The following is a 20658-nucleotide window of genomic DNA, read 5'->3' as shown; positions in this document are numbered from 1 at the left end:
TTCCATATGACATGCAAAAAGCGGATGTTTTGCAATTGGTGTACTTCCGGGTAGCTCAGCTAGCTGTCTTCATATCAACAACTTGTGACAATGACGGCACTGGAGTAGCTAGTTCAGCTGTTTTACAATGAAGTACTTACTGTTTATAGCCTTTCTGGCTCCTTGTTTGGTCAACGGTGCTATTAAAGCAAGAATTACAACGGAAGAGAGTCGGGAAGAAGACCCGGAGTTCGGTAAGTAGCGAGCTAACCTAAGCTAACGTCAATGTTAGCTGCCCTTAGTTGTGACTGCCGTGTTAAAGTAAAGTTAGTTAACGTTAACTGTCATAACAGTTTCGTTACTAGAATGATTAAAACTGAAATTTGTTTGGTGCCATATATTTTATGAAACCATATGAAATGGTATTCTAGCTCGCTAGCTAATTCACCCAAGTGCTGAATAGGAACATGTATAACATTGGCTAACAAGCTAATTAGCTAATATTACAGGGCGGTCAGTGGAAATCGTAGGCTGCCTTCCATGAACTGCCCGGCTCTAGCCTTGTGACCGTGATACTCTGGTGTTTAAGTTCACAAAGGCAGTTTCTTGGCAATGTAAGATCGCTGTCCCCTCTCCCTGTCCCCCAGAGGCTCTGAGCTCCGTCCTGTCAGATTTTGAGGTTCTGCCATGGTCGGGCCTCCAGCTGCACTCTGTAAGGAAGAGGGATGTCCACACCCAGTCCCACCTGGAGCGCCTGGTCAGCTTCAGAGCCCTGCACAGGTACAGCAACACTTTCAGTGACCCCACTTCAAAATACAACTGTGGTCATCCTTGGTTTAGTGTCACAAGTCCTTGCAGTAATAAATTTGATCTGACTAAGAGAAATGATCTAGAAAGCATATTTTTGCTTTTTATGTGTTGTTTGGGGCAGAAAAAATGAAAAGCCCAACACTTTCTCAATGCTTTATGACTTCTCAAAATCATTAAAGCAGGATACTGTAATGATTTGGCTTCATATTTTCATTTTCTCTTTCTGGTTTCAGACATTTCAAGCTTTACTTGACTACTAACACGGACCTGTTCACTGAGAACTTCAAGGCTGTGTTTGTTGATAAACAAGGGACGGAGGAGAACTATGATGTTCAGCTACAGAACTACTTCACTGGACATGTTGTTGGTGAGTGAAGAATTTAGGATATGTCTATATATAATCTGTGTATGTGAATCTTTTAATGGCAAAATCTTGTTTCTTTTTGGTTTGTAGGAGAGGAGAATTCACGTGTGCAGGCACATATAGACGGGGATGAGTTCTCTGCCCACATCCTAACTGATGAAGCAGAGTACAATGTAGAGGTAAGGAGCACCCACACTAACAACATTGCTCAGTGGAATCCAAAAAGAAGAAGTATTTTTACTGGATACTATTGTGCCCAAGTTGTGTAAAAAAACATGGCACTGTCAGCCATATTAACCAGCGTTTTGACTGACGTTTAAGAGTAGAGAGGCCACACTCCACACAAGTGACGTACAGATGTGTCAGGCCCGCCCAGCAGAAATGCTATGAAAACATATGCTGGTTTTTGTTTTGTTTTCTTGAAATAAAAATGAAACTGCGTAATCAATTTCAACATTTTTATCTCCAAACTTTGATTTTTAAAAAAAAAAAATGAATAAATGTTCCAAAAATATGCACATATGACAATATGACATAAAGACACAATTGATAAAAGGGCATTTCAAAAAAGGGCATAATACTAATGTGGGCAATAACTAATAAAATTATTGAGATTAACTGACTGTTAATAAACAGTCACAGTGAATTCAGCACCAAGCACCACTCTTTTCTGGAGTGTTTGAAATGTGCTTTTACGTTCACCCTTGTCTCCTCTCTCTAATCAGTTAGGCCTGCTCTGTCTCTATGACAATATTATCAGAGGACTCTACTGGGTCGTACATTGTTTGATTGTTCAGTCCAAATGGTGCTTTCCCATGCCATTTCACGTCTAACACCACTTCCTCTTTATTCTGAAGTCTTAATCATCATCACGATATTGTTCTGAAGGCACATGAGTAATCATATGTGTGAAAATGGTTTCGATAGAGTTCTGATGTCATTGAGTGTCTCAATGGATAAATGCAACAGTCATCTACAGTAATTGTTGAATAGTGCGCTGCAGGAGGAGAGAGAGAGAGACATTGATACCTGGGTCCTAATGTCCTGTAGCCCAATGTACCTGATGATAAGGAGGGTATTTTGAAGAAAATTGTCAAAACTATTTGTCTTCATTTTCCAATTCTAAAAATGCAGGCATTTAAAGGCCAAATATTTATTAAAGTCATAGATGCATGACGAGAAAATACATTTTTAAATTTTAGTGCCAAATCTCATGGGCCTTTGGCCTTTCTAAGGTTAGATAAGTGTCTTATCTCTTCCATCCTATACCTTTCCTGATCCTTTTCTCCTCCCTGTCCCTATCATCCTTTTCAATGTCTCTCCCCATCTTCCTATCCCTCTTTTTCTCATTTCATTCCTCCCCCACATCTGTCATTTTCTTCCTCTCTATTCTCATTGCCCCATCTTTTTTTCCCCCCTCCCAATCTTTTGAACCCTCTCACCTTCTTCGCCTCCTCTTGACCGTCCCCGACTCATTTTTTCTGTTCTACTTTCGCCTCTCTTGCCCCTCTCTTTCTCTGTCCATCTAGCCCTTGTGGAGGTTTACAGATTCTCCCCATGATGGCCGGGTGCTGGTTTATCGCTCTGAGGACATTAGGAATCTCAGCCGCGTTGCCTCTCCAAAGGTGTGTGGCTACGTCCACGCAGCGGCCCAGAACCTGCTGCCAGACACTGCCAGGATGGACTGGGTGGGACAGGAGGAGGAGAAGGGTGAGCATGGCTGTCCCTCTCCCCCTGGAGAGTTCTGCGCACATGTGTGTGTTCATATTCGCATTCATGTTGTGAAAATGTGTAGGAGGAAGATGCAGTATATAAGGGATTGCAGATCATAAATGTGATACAGCTTAGACTCTATTCCACAGCCTTGTTTGTGGATGGTTAAGAAGAGAGATAAAAAGAGTAGGAGGTTAACGAATGTTGGAAGGTGGCGAGAAGGAAGGAGGAGGCAGTAGTAGTGAGACAAAGGCGGTGGGCGGGTGATTCTGTAACAGTCATTTTAATAAAAGCCTTTCATCTGTAAAGCCTAGCCTATGTTGTGCGCATACACACTACCGACAAGAGGGTATTATGTAAAAACCAAAGGCCTTTTGATTCCTTTGTGTTGAAATGTAAAGCATAAGCGAATGCTGATGAGCCAGGGGAGATATCTAAAATACCCCTCACAGGTTCCTGGTTGAAAGCACTTGTTTGGGATGTGATTAGAGGTGAAGGTTCTTATGGAGGAGGCATTAAAATTCATGGAGGCTCTGCTGCCCAATGAGATGGCCGCGAGTCGTCACTGGACTCCCACTGCTTGTTGTGAAAGCCAGAGCAGCACACACCCACACTCCTGAGTAGTGTAGAGCCAAGAGCATGTTGTAATGCTAGAAAAGGGCCTCCTCTCCCTCCTTTTCCTTTTCTCTTCCTCTTCATCACCAGACTGTTATAAGAGTTCAGAATGCATTTAGTTATCATCATCTCCGTCAAAATGTACCTTCTTTAATTTGAAATTTCATCATGACTGGAGGAAAGACTAATAGGAGGCAAAGAATAAAGGCATATTATGATTTCTGAGGTACAGCAGATATCTTACTCTGGGGAGAAGGAAGCCACATGACGTGTGTGTGTGTGGCGGGGAGGGGTCTTTGGTCACTGCTTGGAGCAACATCATGCCACACAAGGCTCTCTCAGTAAAGACAGTCACACAGGAGAAGTCACCTAGTTTAGTCTGTACAACCTGACTCCTCTAGCTTTCAGCATATGGACCCCATTCACCCTTGTTCTGCAAAAATAATGCATCCAGGTAGAATATTGTGGTGTATATCACTATTGGAGTTTTGAGTGAAAATGCTGCGGCTTACTCTGGTTGGAAGAACAAAGGCATAGCTTAATCAGTTCATAGGCAAACAAAAAAGAAGCCAGGTTGCTAAATGTGAAAACGAGGGCAATTAACAATGGGATACTGGAGCATGGCCTCATTGTTTTACTTCCTTATGTCCTTATGTATCCATCCTTACATAACTCTACCATTGAACTCTAATAGCCTACCTGTCTGACTCTCTTTGCTTGAGTCAACCTATAAAGTCATCTTTATGTTTGACAATGGCGCTGCGTAAATGTCTGATCCTCATTTCTTTTCTTTGTCTGTCTCTGACTATTTTTCTCTCTTTCTACCTGTCTGTCTGCCCCCCTCCGTGTGTCCGTCTTTCTCCCTGCCCCTGCTGCCTGTTCCCCTGCAGAGCCGCACCACAGAGAGAAGAGACAGGCCCACAATCACAAGAAGAACACCTGCCCCCTGCTGCTGGTTGCAGATTATCGCTTCTTCAAACACATGGGCCGTGGAGAGGAGAGCGTCACTCTCAACTACCTGGTCAGGCTTTGTGTTATATTATGTACCAATTAGTCTAAATAGGGAAATTCAGTAGTGCAGCAAGGATTCACCATGTAATATTTACAAGCACACAGCTGCATGCACAATATAAAGTATACCAATTCAATCACCTTAAATGTCTTCCTGAGCTATACTCTATAATCAGTATAGATGATACATATGATTATAACTCAAATTTCATGTGTGTATGTGTGCACTATTGCTGTTCATATATTTATGGCTGTTACTCTGCCTTGATGTGGTGTCTTGGATTTTTTTTTTCTTTCCCTACTCCAGATTGAATTGATTGATCGAGTGGATGACATTTACAGGAACACTACCTGGGACGATGAATTCAAAGGCTACGGAGTCCAGATCCATCAGGTGTGTGTGTGTGTCTGTCTTTCTCTGTGTTGTAGTTCCTTGTAATGTGATCGCAAGACTGACTTCTGGACCAGTTTGTGGCGTTTCAGCATCACACATCACAGCTCCCAGCAGCACGATAGCTTCATTGTATGTAGTGTCACTCCCAGAAGTGAAACTGAGCATAACGCTGTCCCTCATTGAATTTGAGGACAGCATTTTTTAAGAGGCAGTGGAAGCTTTTGTGTGTGCCTCGTGGGGTAATTTAATTTGTTCCACAGGCTTTGGGAATGAATGGAGACACTGTTTGGTCATACTGTGAATCCCAGGCTCTCTCACTGAAAAGATATGCATTCACTTAGCTACTCTGAATTATTTTCCAATCTTCCTCACCCCTAAATGTCAAGAAGAGCTTGTAATGTGCCACTTTAATCCACTCCGTTACCATCAGGAAAATGTTATAGCTTGAAACGTGCTCCCCAAAACAAGATGCTGACTGACAGGGGAGACAAATAGTCACACGGTCCTTTATACCCTAATGAACTTGATGCTCATGTTGTCTGCATTTAACCTAATGTTACATGTCTGAAGTTAGGCAAAGGGACTTTTTTTCTGCCTCCATTGAACAACTAATTTGTATTATGCTTTATTCTAATGAGATAATTTCTGACACATACTATGCTAAGATTATGTCTAAAGTGCAGTTCCAATTATTTATCATGGTTTATTGGTGATTTGATGGACGAAACTAATATTACAATACACAATTATACATGATGAATTGTGCAGCCCTACACTGTGCCTTCATGAACAGGGTCTTTGATTACCGTTCTCAGATCATCATCAACAAGGAGCCTACTAAGCCTCCCCCAGACCATGCGGTCGGCAGCTGGCTCCACTACAACATGAAGAACAGCCCAGTGAAAGGAAAAGAGATCTGGGATGTCAAGAAACTCCTGGAGGTGAGAGAGAGAGAGAGAAAGAGAGAGAGAGATAGATATGTAGAGAGACAGGGTTCACCATAACATGAGGAACAGTCCATTAGGATGAGGTACATGAGGGGCAGCGAGGTTTGTGAAATACAGTAGGACTTTGTTCATCCAAACCCCTCGGGAATGGATGTTTTTTGGAAGAACAAAATGTATAGAACAGTGAAATGCATTGAATTCTGGACCGACACGTTCAAAATGTGAAACGTGTTTTCACATACATTTTTTAAATGCTCTGTACTGTCTCATTTGCATTTTGAATGACTGTAGTCGTAGGCACCAGCAATGAAATTCCAATGGCTCAGACACAATCAATACAAAATATTTTTCTAACATTTTCCTCATTGTGTCTGTTTGGGAGACTGGTTGGGTTAAGAAGTCTGGTTAATTTAAGCAGAGGTCCTACACTCATAGAATGGAGGAGTGTTGATAATACAAATTATATCTAAATGTTAAATGCCTTTTCTCTTCACCAGTTCTGTGTAATGTGGACAAATAAAGGTTTTGAATAGATAACAGATCTCCATGTGTCCCTCAGCAATTCAGCTCAGACATAGCGGACAACGCCTCCACTGTGTGCCTGGCCCACCTGTTCACCTACCAGGATTTTGATGAGGGGACGCTGGGGCTGGCCTACGTGGCCCCATCCAAACCCCAGGCCCTGGGGGGCCTCTGCCCCAAACGTAAGGACACGGCCCTTAGTGGCAGAATGGTTTTCTTTTGATAGGATAAACAGTAAATGGTATACATACAGTTGCAGCATCATGCATCAGCTATATTATATGGTTATGGAGGCTGGGGTATATTGATCTGTGTTGTTTATGTGAAATATTAGATTATGATTATGGCACTATTTGTAGAGTTCTGTATTGTCGCATGTCTGTCATGTTTTTAAGACTGTCCAGGTTCCTATCATCATGGAAAATCTGTGAAAGTCATGGAATTTGAAAGCAGTGTTTCTCAGGCTTGGAGAATCTATGGAAAATGTTTTAGAAATGTTATGAAAAGCACATTCTATTCTTTTAATTACCGATTATTTTTTTAGAATTGATTAATCATTTAGTAATTTAGTATAAAATGTCAGAAATAATGACAGATGCCCATCACAAGTTGCCAAAGCCTAAAGTGATGTCTTAAAATTGCTTACTTAGTGTGATCAGCAGCCAAAAAACCCCCCAAAGTATTCATTTTCTAATGATATGAAATAGAGACAAGCAGCAACTCTGTGAAGATGTAACCAGCAAATGTTTGGTATTTTTACATGACTGATGACTAAAATTATGAATCGATTATCAAGATTATAATCGATAAATTTTCTGTCGATCGACTAATCAATTGACTAAGTGTTTCAGGACTATAATCCATTTTTCAACTGGTCAAGTGCTTGGCTGCTGGTAGATTATTTAACATTTGAAAAGACACTAATAAATATTGAATTGCACAATATGACAGAATAATCATGGAAAAGTCATGGAATTTGAATAGCAAAAATATGTTGGAGCTATGGATTGTTGTAAAGCAAAACTAATACTTATGTCTTTGTTTCCTTTTGTTATCTTTATAGCGTACTACCCATCTCACTCAAGACTCAATGACAAGAAGCCCATTTACCTCAACACTGGTTTGACCAGCACCAATAACTATGGGAAAACCATTCTAACAAAGGTCTGTTTTACTTCGTACTTCATCTTCATTGACAAACAACAGAAATTGCTGGGTGCACTCAGTTTCAGCCAAGATGATGCAACGCTATGCAACAAGTCATTCTGCCAAAAATCCATTTCTAATAAGAGCAGACACACCTTTGTTGTAGGTGGTATGATGAGTAATCATTTCAGTTCTTTTGCTGCATTGTTTTACCCCGAGTATCAGTATGTTGCTTAAGATTGTGCACCAGCAGCTTTTATATATGATAACTGTTATCCTTTAAGTATTGGCTGTTTGTGACCCAAGTTCATATTTGCATCCAGAAGCCCCCGAGCGTTACTCTCCCTCTGTCAAGATGATAGATGTTTGTTGTCAGTGAACCCAGTGTGATCAGTAGGAGAATATACTGCATGCAATTGTTGGTCATAAGTAAACAAGCAACACGAGCATATGACAAATATCTGACAATTCAAACCTTGAGAGAAAGATCCTCCTTCAACATCAGCATCTCCTTTTTAGTTTAGAAATTTCAGTCCTGCAAAGAGCTGCATGAAGAGTTGTACATTTGTTGTGTGTTTTTTGTCTCATTGATTCATAGATACAGTAATAAACTGTTTGGCTATTATCATTACTAACTCTGGTGTGTCTGTGTGTTTGTGTCTTTGTCCCTCCAGGAGGCAGATTTGGTGACTACCCATGAGCTGGGCCATAACTTTGGAGCAGAGCACGACCCTGACAACATCCCCTACTGTGCCCCTAGTGACGACCATGGGGGGAAGTTTGTCATGTACCCCATTGCTGTGAGCGGAGACCACGTCAACAACAAGGTACCTTCCCACTGAATGAACAGTACATGAATGGTATTCAAGCTGAACATAGGATACCATAGAAAACATTACTATACAGCTAGTGTTTGTTAGACTGTTACCTAATATGTCCAAGTATACAATATCAGTAAAGGAGATACATTCCTGGGCTCCATACAAAAAATGCTGTGGGTTTTGTAAAAAAAAGTCCAGTATCCATAAGTTGCTTATACAGATTGTTTGAGAATTGTGACTCAGATGTTCCTGTGGATTATGAGAGAAACAGTAAGTCTTCCTCCTCCACCATCAGCAAAATATGCATATGACTTATACTGTTTTAGTTTGCTTGCAGCAGTTTAAGGCGTGATGTGTAGCTGTATTTTGTATCATTTGCAGCCTTTTCAGATCTCTTTTTCCTGAACTCAATAACATTGATCAAGCTGGGCAGTAGTCAAGATGGGATAAAACTTGTGCTTTAATCATATCTGTGTGTTGGTAGATTGTTAAGAATTAATCCAGGAAAAATAAGTGGAGGGGAACCACTTCTAATGCAAAAAGAAAACTATTAAATAGTCAGTCGAATAGATAAAAATGCATACAAAGGCCATGGAACAGTAAATATGGCTGTATAATATATGCACACTTTAGGCAAAAAGAGACACTCTTCCTCAGGCAGCAACGATATTTTTCCACATATTATATGCAACTATTAGCTCGAGGAAATGGTTTCCTTTTTGCATTAGAAGTTCCACTACCCTTATTTTTCTAGTATTTTGCCTCCATGGGAACTCTTAATCCTTCTCCACACCTTTCACAGTTGTGCAAAGAATGTATCCACTCATAAGTATATCTAACCCCCTGCCTCTTTTCCTCCCAAAGCGTTTCTCCAACTGCAGCAAGATCTCCATAGGGAAGACATTGCGTTTCAAGGCTCCTGTGTGCTTCAAGGAGAGGAACAGCAAGGTGTGCGGGAACTCCCGGGTGGAGGAAGGGGAGGAGTGCGATCCCGGGCTGCTCCACCTCAACGATGACCCCTGCTGCACATTCGAGTGCAAGTTCAAACCCAGCGCACAGTGCAGGTACGCGCTCCAACGGACACACACGTTGAAAAATAAACACTCAAGTGTAAATTCACACCCAAACATTGGAGCCTCTGTGTAAGGTAAAAATGAATAGCATCGCTCTGATATCTTGCAGTTGATCTGTTTAAAAGTTGTACAAACTGCACCTCACATACCGAACTTGTTAATCACACAGAATCATCATTCAACTTTAGATCTCAGAAAGTCTTTGTTATTGTGTTACCAGTTTGAGTCACACATGCACTCAGACATTCTCATATCTCTGTTTTCCCCACAGTGACAGGAACAGCCCTTGCTGTAGGAACTGCAAGTTTGAGCGGGCAGGGAAGAGGTGCCAGGAACCCATCAGTGCGACCTGTAAAGGCATGTCCAGCTGCACAGGTGAGCGCCTCCTGCTGGAGACACGCAAGAACTGCAGTGCTATGGTATTGGGTGCTATTTGGCAGTGCTAAATTAAAAATACAATGGGAACAAATGTCATATTTTTTTATTGAAATTAGTTGAAATTTACCACACAAAAGAAGGTGGACAGATCAGCCTTTTGTGTGGTAAAAAAAGGTGGACAGATCAACCTTTTGTGTGATAAAAGAAGGGAAACAGATCAACAGTGCCTCCATAGGGACCCTGAGATGCATGACAGTTTCTCTCAGTGTTGATCTTGAACGTTACTTTGACCTCTTTACCTTTCCTCCGTGTCGCAGGCAACAGCAGTGAGTGTCCTCCTCCTGAAAACGCCCCTGACAACACCATCTGTGTCGACAACGGCCTGTGTCACGATGGAGAGTGCAACCCCTTCTGCGAAGCCACGCAGAACCTTCAGTCCTGCGCCTGCAACGGTAAGAAGCAGTGCATCTGCCGCAAGATCATGGAAAAATGTTCCAGTGTCCAAACTCATAGATGCTTTTGGTGGATGGTGGTTGTCTGAGTAGCCTTATGTATCTCGACAATCCCCAGAATCTATGGAATATCAAGGAATTTTACAAATGTGTCACTTAACAGGAACATACCAGAATTTTTTGATTAGATTAGAAAACTGTAATGCCTTCAATGAGGCAATTTCGTCTATGTGGTAGTTCTTGTAAGATATGTTACAAAGAATAAAGAGATTGTTCGCACAGTCCCAGCTATCGCCACAGTCTGTTTAGCTGAAGGAATGAATGAGTTCAGTCTGTCATTCTTTCAATCTAACTGTTAAACTCAAGCCAGTTTGTGCTCTGCCACAGTTGATGCAGGGGACAGTCAAGACAATTACACAAAGGTACATGCCATTTCAAGTAATCTCCTCTTCTTTTTCCAGAGACGGAAGACTCCTGTAAAGTGTGCTGCAGGGGCAAAGATGGCGCCTGTTCTCCCTTCATCCAACACGATGGCAATTTCCTCTTCCTGCGCAAGGGCAAACCCTGTACTGTGGGCTTCTGTGACGAGGGCGTGAGTCACCCCACCTGCTTCACCTATAGACTGGATTCCAGCTGTTCTCACGTTTTTCACCATGTTGAACCTTTTTCCTTGCATAGTCCAACACAGTAACTGGATTGAAGAGTCTTAAGAATGTTTTAGTTTGCTGTTTGTGCCTCCATGAATAGTGTTGATGCTCTCTCGTCCTCACAGGGAAAGTGCATGAAGCAGGTGCAGGACGTGATCGAGAGGTTGTGGGATTTCATAGACAAGCTGGACATTAACACATTTGGTAAGTCGGTTATAATACCTTTAAACCTAAACGATAATATGCTAATATGTAGATGTGAGGAGTTTCATTCTAAAATAAGATATCCCCATTTGACAGAAGTGACACCTGTTCTCACAAAATGACTGATAGCACAAAATTAAAACAAATGATAGACTTTTTTTTAAAGGATAGTAGGTAACAGTAGTGGTTGCTTGAATGCCAACTGTTTTACAGACTGGATCTTCTATATTTAGAGATGCTGAGTGATGAAATTCAGGCACTATGTTTTTTTCTGAAATGGACATTTGGAAAATAAACTCCTTGTATGCTGTTTTAAAGAGTAACTCCACACCAAAACACTTGGTATTTAATACTATTTAGTTATGAAATACAACAACGCCGGTCATATTGTCAACATTTGAGCCCAAATACACTGGTGCCATATTTATCTCACTAAACCTGGCTCAGTTCGCCCTCCAGTGGTTAAAATTAGCTCTCCCACTCTTCACGTTCTTCAATGCAAGTGTTTAAAATTGTGCAGTAGGTGGAGAGAAGCTCAAACTGGGTGCAGAATTACTCTTTAAAGGCTTTTGCTTTAGATTGCTATGGCAGCAGAGTCGAGGCTTGCCTGCCTAACTCTCTATCTGTCGCTCTCTATATTTCTCTTTCTGTCTCTCTGTGTCCCCATCAGGGAAGTTCCTGGCTGATAACATAGTGGGCTCAGTAGTGGTGTTTTCCCTCATCTTCTGGATTCCCCTCAGTATCCTGGTTCACTGCGTGGTAAGTCTGTACATCACACTGCATTAGCTCCTAATGTCTGGAGCATGCCATGTACTGCTCTCCTTTTGGATTCTGTGGCATCGTCATTGTTGAAGACAGACCTCCTCTACACCAGCTATCATAATGAATTTATTTCTTCTACTTTGTCAAGGCAAGCGCTGAAACTACTGTCCTTTTGTGTTTGTCTCTGCAGGACAAACGCCTTGACCAGCAGTATGAGGAGAACACCAAGACCTTCTACTACCCTCCGAGTGTAAGTTTCTCACCTGTCAAATGCTGTGCTCATATGCCCAGACATGATCCTGTGCACTAGCCTTGCTGCCAGACTAACCAGACTAATATAACCCCACCCCAACACTTTTCTTAACATACTGACATCATATGATTAGGGAGGGAGAGGGAGCATGGAAATTGATTGTTCATGTTGAAGTATTTGCCTTTTTCTAAATCTATTTCTGGAACCCTGCACTCCTATTTGGGGGGAAATTTGTTGCAATTCCAAATATTATTGGAACATTATAGTGGCATATTGTCTGTGACCATTAAACTAGATGTTCCAACAGGTTAATTCAACTAAAAACAAAATAATAATAATAATAATAATAATATATAAGTGTTTACTTGTTGAAACATAAACATCAAATTGATCCCTACTATGTTTGGCAGTGTTTAAAAATAAAAAATAAAAAAAAAGACCAAAATCAGTAGCCTTAAAAATTTTTATGTTTATGTTTTATGTTTTGTATTTTTGGTCTCAAAAGAGTAATGTCTCTTACTTTGTCATTATGTCAAGTTGATGATTATTTTTTCGTCATACATAATAAGTGTTGATTTTTTGAGATATGTGCTACTGTGACACATTAGTACTCTTAAAGCTGACTGACATTTTTGTGCAATGTCACTCTAACACAATCCTGACAAATCTGGTGCTAAATTGACTCACTGAATTGAATATACAGGGGTCAAGGGCAGGAGTCGATTTAGAATTGGGAAGAGGTCTAACTTAAAGCAGCGTGAGCTAGCGGCCGGTCTGTCCATCAGTAAAGGCCTCACTCTCACTGCTGGGTTCGAGCTCCAAATGACCTGTCCATCACTCTTTGCCTTGGCCCCTCCCATTCTCATTGGAACTGCAGCAGATGGTGGAAGTTTGTAGTAGAGCTCCCGCCATAGGTGAGTGCGTGTACCGTGGCTTGGTGTTGCGATGCGTTGCCATTGAGTCCATGATGATGCATGGTCCGTGGCCCACAATTGGGATACTCTTGCAGTCCCTTATTTCTTGATGTAATCACTGATCAAGTTTCACGTTTCCAGCCGTCAAAGTCTCCTGTGTCTTTCACCTCACAAATGACGTGAGAGAGGCTCAACCCGAGGCTAGCGCTTGCGTAATGTGACTGGATAGGTGTAAGTGTATGCTCCTCTGCCCCGCTGTCATCAGTGCAGAGTCATTCTGATCAGAGATTACCTCAAGGAAGCAAGAGTGCATTTCGAGAGTATTCAGACTGAGAGGAGGACTGAAGAGGTTGCACCTTGTTGTCTTTTGTGGGGCCGGATGGAGAGTGTGTAGACCTTTTTAAGTTTGCATCTGCTCCCGTTTAGAGCCACTACGACAAGAGGATAATGTTATTTAGGTGGTTGTGGTTTTTTTTATTGGCTGTCTGCACAGTGTTCTGTTAAGTCCTTTTTGGTTTGATTGGGAGCAGATGGAGACTGAGGGTACCTTCCATTTTTTTTATTCAATCTATCCACTTGTAATGGAGATATTGTTTTAAATGTAAGCTAGTTGTTATTTCTTATTAAACATAATGGAAATGACTCAAGGCATACAATACTAAACCTGTTAAGATCCTAAACTATGAAGATCATAGACAAGTAGAAATAGCTGATGGTGTAATTTGAGCAGATTGGAGTAAAAAATGGAATGGATCCCAGCCTCGGTCGAAGACACAGAGCGCTTTGCTGTTTCTTTCTCTCACATGATCTCTTCGCTCTTCAGAGTCAAGACATGCTGAGCGGCCTCGAGTCGGCATCCGTGCGCATCGTCAAGCCTCCTCTGCCTCCCTCCTTCTCCGCCGGCCGGACCGCGCCCTCCTCCCTGCCTCCACAGCCCCAGCAGCCAGGCCAGGCGGGGCCGGCTCCCGCGGGCAGCAGCAGCAGTACCCCGGCCCCAGGCCCGAGCTGCGGGCCCACCCCGGCCAGCGCAGGGGGGCTACGGATGGCCACCATCCAGGAGGACACCAGCAGCGACTCTCACCTGGGAGAGGAGGGCCTGTCGGAGGACGATTTCACAACCGGAGGAGCTTACTCGTCGGCTACGAAATCCTCCTACGAGGATCTGACAGAACAGAACCCGGCGGCCAGGGACCGGCGCCGCCTCAAGAGACAGGCCTGCATTGACACTAAAGAGACCGAGTGCTGAGGGAAAACAATCAATAGTTTTTGTTGAAAACACCAACACACACACAACCTGATATGTGTTTTAGGGAACATGTAGATAGATAATCATCATATGCATTTTTCTCATCGATAAACAGGCGGCACTCGTTGAAAGGTAATGGAATACATGTTACATACATAGCTCGAGTTTTGGTGTTTCACAGAACTGAGGACCACATTTCAAGCAACACTAGATGTTGATATTATTTGGCCAGCTGTAAGATATGGATTAAACCACCAGTACAGATGTACATGAGTAGTCTTGTAATGCCAGTGACTGCAGTTCAAAATAGCTACTGAGTTACTTCATGTATTTGTGTAGGGGGGTGGGGGCGGGGGGGGTTCAGTTAAATGTGTAAAAGCACTAGCAGTGGTCCTTGATTAGATGAAACCTAGAGAGATTGGTCTGTGGAAGTTAATCTAAGTGACTGATTTGCTATGGGCCGGTTCCCCCAACGCATCTCAGAGCTAAGTTGTCTTTGTTGTGGCCCAATGGATAAATGTGATTGTAGTGTGCAGATGCTTTTCAGCAACCAATCAAGTTCAAAACCCACTAAGTTAATCCTGTGGCTCCATCAGTTTTCACTTGTGTCTTGTTGACGTTAAAAAAAAAAAAGAGCAATTGTAGATCAAAATTGAAGAAAGCGTCATATTTAAAACCTCAACTTACCTTTTTTTCCCCAAAAAATGTACTGTCTGTATTGCAATGCAACCTCACAGGTTTGACCCACTTTCACAGTTTTAATAGGTGGAAGATTTAAAATGATCTTCTAGCTGCAGTTATTTTCTGTTGAATGAGAGTGAGACATTTCAGTGTGATACATGGGTAAACTGTTGAGGTGCAGACTAAAGGACACTGAACCGTAACTCTAGTAAGGATGATTATATTCTGTATCTGTGTCATAACTGCACTTAAAGTATTGTTGGTATCACTGGAGGATGAGCTATATGTGTGTGTTTTAAAATGTACATACTGTGCTGTATGTCATCAATGCCTTTGTTCTTGTTAATATTTTGACCCCTTTTACTTTTAATTGCAAAGTTTTAATACTGTTTAAGGAACAAGCAGGTCTCTTCAGTATTCAATTTATTTTGTTTGACCATTTGATAAAACCGTTTTGAAAAGTAAGGGACCCTAAGAGAAAGTTGTATTGTCCTGTTTGTCTTCATAGCTTGGTGATAATCTGTCATGTATTCTTTCTGCCCTTTTCTTCCACACATGAAAACAGCATAGTGCCTTTTCTGATTTTGTGCCTAAATGTTCTATGCCTTCTTATTTTCATACTGGAAGCAGAGGAAAATTCCCAAATAGATGAACTAGGATCTGGTCATCCTGACTTAATTTTAGAGAATTGCCACCTTGCCACTTTTTCTGTCCATGTGCCAATTTGAGCCATGTACCTCCTTCACCTATTTAATGCCGTGTTACCACTGTTGCCTGTGTCACATGTTATATTGTACAAATGTCTCTCTTATAGGTCAAGAAATATGTAGATTCCCTTTATACCATTGGCTCTGCTGCATAGCAGATGCCCTGTGTCATGTATAGGATGGATGCTGTGTATATTAATGTTTCTGTGCTGATAAATGTCCACCCTTGAGTTCCATTTATGTTCTTGCTTGCATCAACTACACACATCCTAAAATAATAAACAAAAATCTTTATTGTTCATTTAAAAAAGTAATTGCAATAAATGTGTCTGACATTTCACATACTGGTCAATACAAATTTTGATCATCACTATCTCAGCAGGGTTTTTTTTGTGTGTTTCATTTCAGTTCACGCAGACTCCAGTTGCTCCACTGTTTCATAACTCGATTTTAGTCCGTTCTCAGCTTGCCAAGAAATCACTGGCTACAGAAACGCAGGAATGCTAGTGATATTCACTTCCACAGTATATTCTGTTGTATCTTGAGCTTTCCAGAAGAAGCCAGCGGTGTCTTCTTCTTCACTGGTCACACAGCAGGCTGCTCTCTGGGCTCTGGGCGTCCACGTCTCCCCAGTAGGGCAGGATGAAGGGCAGGTCGGCCACGCGGCTCTCCAGCAGCCTCCACAGGTGCTGGGCCACAAACTGGTTGCCCTTCTCTGACAGGTGCAGTCCATCGGACAGGTAGACGGTGTAGTCCTGTGGGGCAGAGGACAAAACAGGAAGGCTCAGGACTTGGGAATGCTTTTATTAAATGACGGATAAAGGGGTAAAGAGAAAGGCGACGGGGAATATTGAAAGATATCGATGCATCTTTGGTTAATGGAGGATTTCTTAGGGAGCTGGGGGAGAATGCTTTGTCAGTGGAGCAAAATCTTACATTGGTAATATATAAGTATTAAAGTCTTCACATTCAGTTAATGTTATTAACCCAAAGCCCTCTGGAATCAAGGTGGTTTGAAAGAATAAAATATTCAGAATGTTGAAATACTGTATATTAAAATGACGTACAATTATGTAACATTCATTGAAAATCCAAAATGTGTAACAACAAATTACTTTTCTAGTCTAATTTTCCACTATAAAAACAAGCATGAGACAGCATCAATAAAACAAGCTTACATTTTCACATTAGCACATTTTTTTTCTCTTTGTGCCCAGGTTTATTTAAACAACTTGTTTAACTACTGGATTGTACTGTACTGTACTGTTTGCAGTGTGGGGATCGCATGTAAGAACTTGTTAATGACATGCAGTGGTGACAGTGGCAGTATCGATGAAACGGCAGCATTGCCCACCTGTCCGTCTTTCTGCATGAGGGTCCAGAGGTCCAGGACGTCGGCGCCACACTGACCTGCTGCCTGGACACACGCCTGGGCATACTGCCCTGCTACTGAGTTGAGACGATTCAGAGGACATCCTGCAAGAGAAACACAGAGGCACTCGTAATCTCTACAGGCCAGAAGCGTCATACACACATGCAAAGTTTTCCAACCATCAAAATGATAATGTAAGAATACAGAGATATGAGAGAAAAGATGTTGTGCGTGTGCGTTACCTTTCAGTGTGCACTCCTTCTCCCAGGCTGGCTCATGAAGAGGAGGGGGGGTGATGAAGACGACTTTGTCTGCGGACACACCAGCTGAGGCCAGGAGTCTGGCAATCTCCTTGAGGTTCTCTGAATACTCCTGCAGAGGGACGTGCTGCTGGGGGTTCTTGTCTGGAGAACGAGGAACAGGATGTGTGTGAATCACAAATGATCAATTATATCATATTTCTGTGTGGTACCACAGCATTAGTGATCAATGGAGTGTTGCTGGTCTCAAATGATGTAAGTGCTCAAATATCATTAGAAAAGTTCATATAACATCAGAAAAGTATGAAACTTTCATTGTCATCTATCAGCCTGGCAAGTGGTTTGTTGGGTCTGTAAGATATGAAGACTAAACACTTCAGCAGGAATAACATGGTGATCAGTGGTTGTTATGAAATAAGCTACATGATCTATGTAGCCAAATATCAGGCATTCAGATGAGTCAATCAAGGATCAGTGTTTATCAAAACAGGGCTTCAGGTTCACTACATGAATTTATACCTTCGAGAGCACAGTCGTTGGCCCCGAAGAAGACAGTGACAGCTGCTATGTTGTGGTCTGCAGCAGTATGGCTGTTGATGAGGCGTGGCAGGAGAATCTTGGCCCATCTGGAGTTGTAGCCTGACAGTCCTCTGTTCACAACGTCACACTTTCTGATGGGCAAAATATGGCTTTTGATTTACAGACTGTTAAATACGCATGAACCTGGCTGCTTACATGAATTGCATGCAAGTACACAAAAAGGCATAATGTGCACCAATGAGTTATTAGTTAGGTTATTGCTTTCTTTGCATCAGTTGTGTGGATATTGTATTGTCACAACATCTCAGTTGAGCTGAACACCCACACAAACACAAGGGAAACACTCACCTAGCTAGTTTGTTGGCTAACTCTGCGCCCCATCCATTGGCTTGGAATGAAAACTGAAAGAATCAACAGCACACTGTCACTCAGATCAAACAGACACTCAGACCATAAATATATGACTGTACGACTCAGACAAATCACCTGCTGTCATTCATTCATTCAAAACTTGTGATGATAGCAGACTATCAGCTGACAGACTGATAATGAAAGTGAAAGAGTAACGTTAGCTGCCTGGCAAACAAAATACGTGACTTGTGTCTGTAAAAGCTGTTTCATGTACGAACTAACCTGAGTGATGGAGTCGCCAAATAAAACCACTTGAGGCCAACTTATTGTTTTTAATTTGGACATGATGAACCTGCAGTGTAAACCGAACTTCCAGTATAATGTTATTTTCAGGTGTTGCATACAATTTGGTTCGATGTGAAATAGGACTCGCTTCCGGATCCCGGTGTTACACCACACTGGACACCACATCACACTTCACAATAAAAGCCTTAACACTTGGTCGTTTTAGTTCTCATGTATATTCAGTAAAAAGACCTGTTACTGTAAACATATGTGGTATGTTTAGGCCTATACCTATACTTATACCTCTACTTTTGCCGGTTTATACCTAGGCTATACCCTACTATAAAAGTTATAACTATACTATAAACTCCCCACCGGGAGGCGCTGGAGTTGGAAGGCTGCCCTTAGTCCACGGAAGTCTGTTTTTCTTCTTCGCTCCCGGTAAACATGGCGGAGGTCAGGCTGAGACTTGGAAGGGGAGCCTACAATATTGCACACAAAACATATAATCATTTCCTTCTAGAAACTCGGAGCAAACAAGGTAAACGTGCAATACATAGTTCTGCTTTATCCACGGGATTTTTGTTGGGTGACATGCAAAATGTCCAAGTTAATAGAGGCAAAACTGCGGATAGAGCGTCTTCTCAGCAGGACGCGACCGTTGGAGTTTCTTACACAACTGGAAACTCTCTGTTCGGTAACGACCTCAGGGAAAGTGTTGCTGAACTTTACCACGGCGTTGGACTCAGCAAAGAGGGATCACTTTATAAACTTGCAAGGGATAACACTTTGGATAGAAAGTCCTTTGACACACGGTACCGGACTACGGCGACACACAACACAAATCGGGCCAAACTTGAGTTACGAAGGACTTTCTGCACTTCCAGGTTTGCCCGTCGACAACAGAGCCTCGTCGGTCGTCATTTGTTGCTGGGTCGTGAACAGTTGGTGTTCAGCAGGGCTTATAGCGGTAACGGAGACCGGTCTGAGCCCCTGTATAAAACCAGAACAGGCTATTATGATATACTTGAGGTGCCACCTAACGCCACTCAAGCCCAGATAAAAACGGCTTACTACAAGCAGTCCTTCATCTACCACCCGGACAAGAACAGCGGCAGCGAGGACGCCACTGTCCGCTTCTCTGAGATCAGCGAGGCCTACAACGTGCTGGGTAACAAGGGACTGAGGAAGAAGTACGACCGGGGCATTTTGAATCAGGCAGACCTGACAGGAGCCACCAGACCCTCAGCAAAGGACACCAGCGGCTCCGCTAAACAACAAACCAGGACCCGTCAGTCTGTCGTGGGCGTCGACGGCAAGGGCGTCTTCGACTTCGACAAGTTTATCAAGTCTCACTACAGCGGGCAGCTTCAGAGAGACAAAGACATACGAGTCCGGAAAGAGGAGATGCTGAGGAAGAAGAATGAGACGGTCAGTGACTGGAAGCTGGGCAAGATGACAGAGATGGCCGTAGCGGTGCTGCTGGCGATGGCCCTGGCTATAATGCTCAGCTTAAAGCGGGGCTGAAGCTGAGTCACAGAGGTGGAACTGGATGTGTGCATCATGGTGTTATTTATACTTGTAGGCTTTTGCAGGACGGCAGGGTCCAAAGTCAAGTCCCCATGTTGACTAGCATCCACCCTGCTGAAGTGTCCTTGAGCAAGAAGACCATTGGCATCAAATGGATATGGCCAGTAATGGCACTTGCCATACCTTACCTAAATGAGCCCAAATTTGATCAATTTGATACATTTGTAGTTTTTATCATTGTAATGGAGAGCAGAGATGAACCAAAATCAGGCAGCCATACCTACAAAAATACAAAAATCAGGAGATCAGGACCATTGTCTCTTCTAAGCTGCGTGTGCCTGTGCAAAACAGGTTGGAGGTTATAATAATTACCAAATAATAACTTGTCAGTCATCAGTAATTGTCCCCCTTTGTCTCCAGAAATTCAATCAATATAGTAAGCAGGTTTCAAAGTTTTGGTGGCAAGTGATATTAGATGCAGGGACTTTGCCATACCTTATGGTTTAGCGAATTGACGCTCCTGAGTAAGACACTGAATCCCTACCAGCTCCAGGAGGGCTGATCTGTAGCTGACCTCTGACCTCCCTATTGAGGGGAGAGACAAAAAATAATCTCCCTACAGGCATTAATAAAGTGTCACATTACATTAACAAACTACTGAGCATGATGACATATACCATC

General features: G+C 42.4%; 3 protein-coding genes across 4 annotated transcripts; 2 read left to right on the top strand and 1 right to left on the bottom strand.

Moving 5' to 3' along the window:
- The first annotated feature begins 62 nt into the window (after positions 1 to 62).
- adam17a (ADAM metallopeptidase domain 17a) lies at positions 63 to 15840 on the top strand. Of its 2 annotated transcripts, none has more exons than XM_078289441.1 (19): positions 63 to 233; positions 627 to 759; positions 1023 to 1156; positions 1244 to 1332; positions 2683 to 2863; positions 4372 to 4502; positions 4800 to 4886; positions 5702 to 5827; positions 6393 to 6537; positions 7419 to 7519; positions 8176 to 8328; positions 9187 to 9386; positions 9667 to 9770; positions 10091 to 10225; positions 10687 to 10817; positions 10998 to 11076; positions 11747 to 11835; positions 12029 to 12088; positions 13829 to 15840. In XM_078289441.1, the coding sequence occupies exons 1-19, from the start codon at positions 128 to 130 to the stop codon at positions 14249 to 14251; spliced, it is 2607 nt and encodes an 868-aa protein (XP_078145567.1). In that variant the 5' UTR covers positions 63 to 127; the 3' UTR covers positions 14252 to 15840. The 2 variants fall into 2 exon arrangements, with proteins under 2 accessions (XP_078145567.1, XP_078145568.1); XM_078289442.1 differs by having other exon boundaries at positions 12029 to 12092; positions 13836 to 15840.
- Positions 15841 to 15946: 106 nt separating this feature from the next.
- Positions 15947 to 18588, bottom strand: iah1 (isoamyl acetate hydrolyzing esterase 1 (putative)). The gene is made up of 6 exons (XM_071912729.2): positions 18445 to 18588; positions 18160 to 18212; positions 17791 to 17942; positions 17254 to 17415; positions 16994 to 17115; positions 15947 to 16394 (listed from the first exon to the last, which is right to left on the bottom strand). The coding sequence occupies exons 1-6, from the start codon at positions 18562 to 18564 to the stop codon at positions 16218 to 16220; spliced, it is 786 nt and encodes a 261-aa protein (XP_071768830.1). The 5' UTR covers positions 18565 to 18588; the 3' UTR covers positions 15947 to 16217.
- Positions 18589 to 18823: 235 nt separating this feature from the next.
- Positions 18824 to 20226, top strand: LOC139922253 (uncharacterized). Its single transcript, XM_071912713.2, has one exon. It carries the CDS (start codon positions 18895 to 18897, stop codon positions 19972 to 19974), a length of 1080 nt encoding a protein of 359 aa, XP_071768814.2. The 5' UTR covers positions 18824 to 18894; the 3' UTR covers positions 19975 to 20226.
- Positions 20227 to 20658: the final 432 nt, after the last annotated feature.

Source organism: Centroberyx gerrardi, chromosome 17, assembly GCF_048128805.1.
Source record: "Centroberyx gerrardi isolate f3 chromosome 17, fCenGer3.hap1.cur.20231027, whole genome shotgun sequence".
In the NCBI taxonomy this organism is placed as follows: domain Eukaryota; kingdom Metazoa; phylum Chordata; class Actinopteri; order Beryciformes; family Berycidae; genus Centroberyx; species Centroberyx gerrardi.
This window is presented reverse-complemented; position numbering and strand designations above follow the sequence as displayed.

Excerpts from the sequence above, each read along its gene's own strand:
- iah1 (XM_071912729.2), bottom strand. The coding sequence starts at position 18,564 with ATGCAACACCTGAAAATAACATTATACTGGAAGTTCGGTTTACACTGC. Across the intron at positions 17,416-17,790 it reads CAACGACTGTGCTCTCGAAG|ACAAGAACCCCCAGCAGCAC; the intron begins GTATAAATTCAT and ends CTCGTTCTCCAG. Across the intron at positions 17,116-17,253 it reads GAAGGAGTGCACACTGAAAG|GATGTCCTCTGAATCGTCTC; the intron begins GTAACGCACACG and ends TTTCTCTTGCAG.
- adam17a (XM_078289441.1), top strand. The coding sequence starts at position 128 with ATGAAGTACTTACTGTTTATAGCCTTTCTGGCTCCTTGTTTGGTCAAC. Across the intron at positions 10,818-10,997 it reads TGGGCTTCTGTGACGAGGGC|GGAAAGTGCATGAAGCAGGT; the intron begins GTGAGTCACCCC and ends TCGTCCTCACAG. Across the intron at positions 11,077-11,746 it reads GCTGGACATTAACACATTTG|GGAAGTTCCTGGCTGATAAC; the intron begins GTAAGTCGGTTA and ends TGTCCCCATCAG.
- LOC139922253 (XM_071912713.2), top strand. The coding sequence starts at position 18,895 with ATGGCGGAGGTCAGGCTGAGACTTGGAAGGGGAGCCTACAATATTGCA.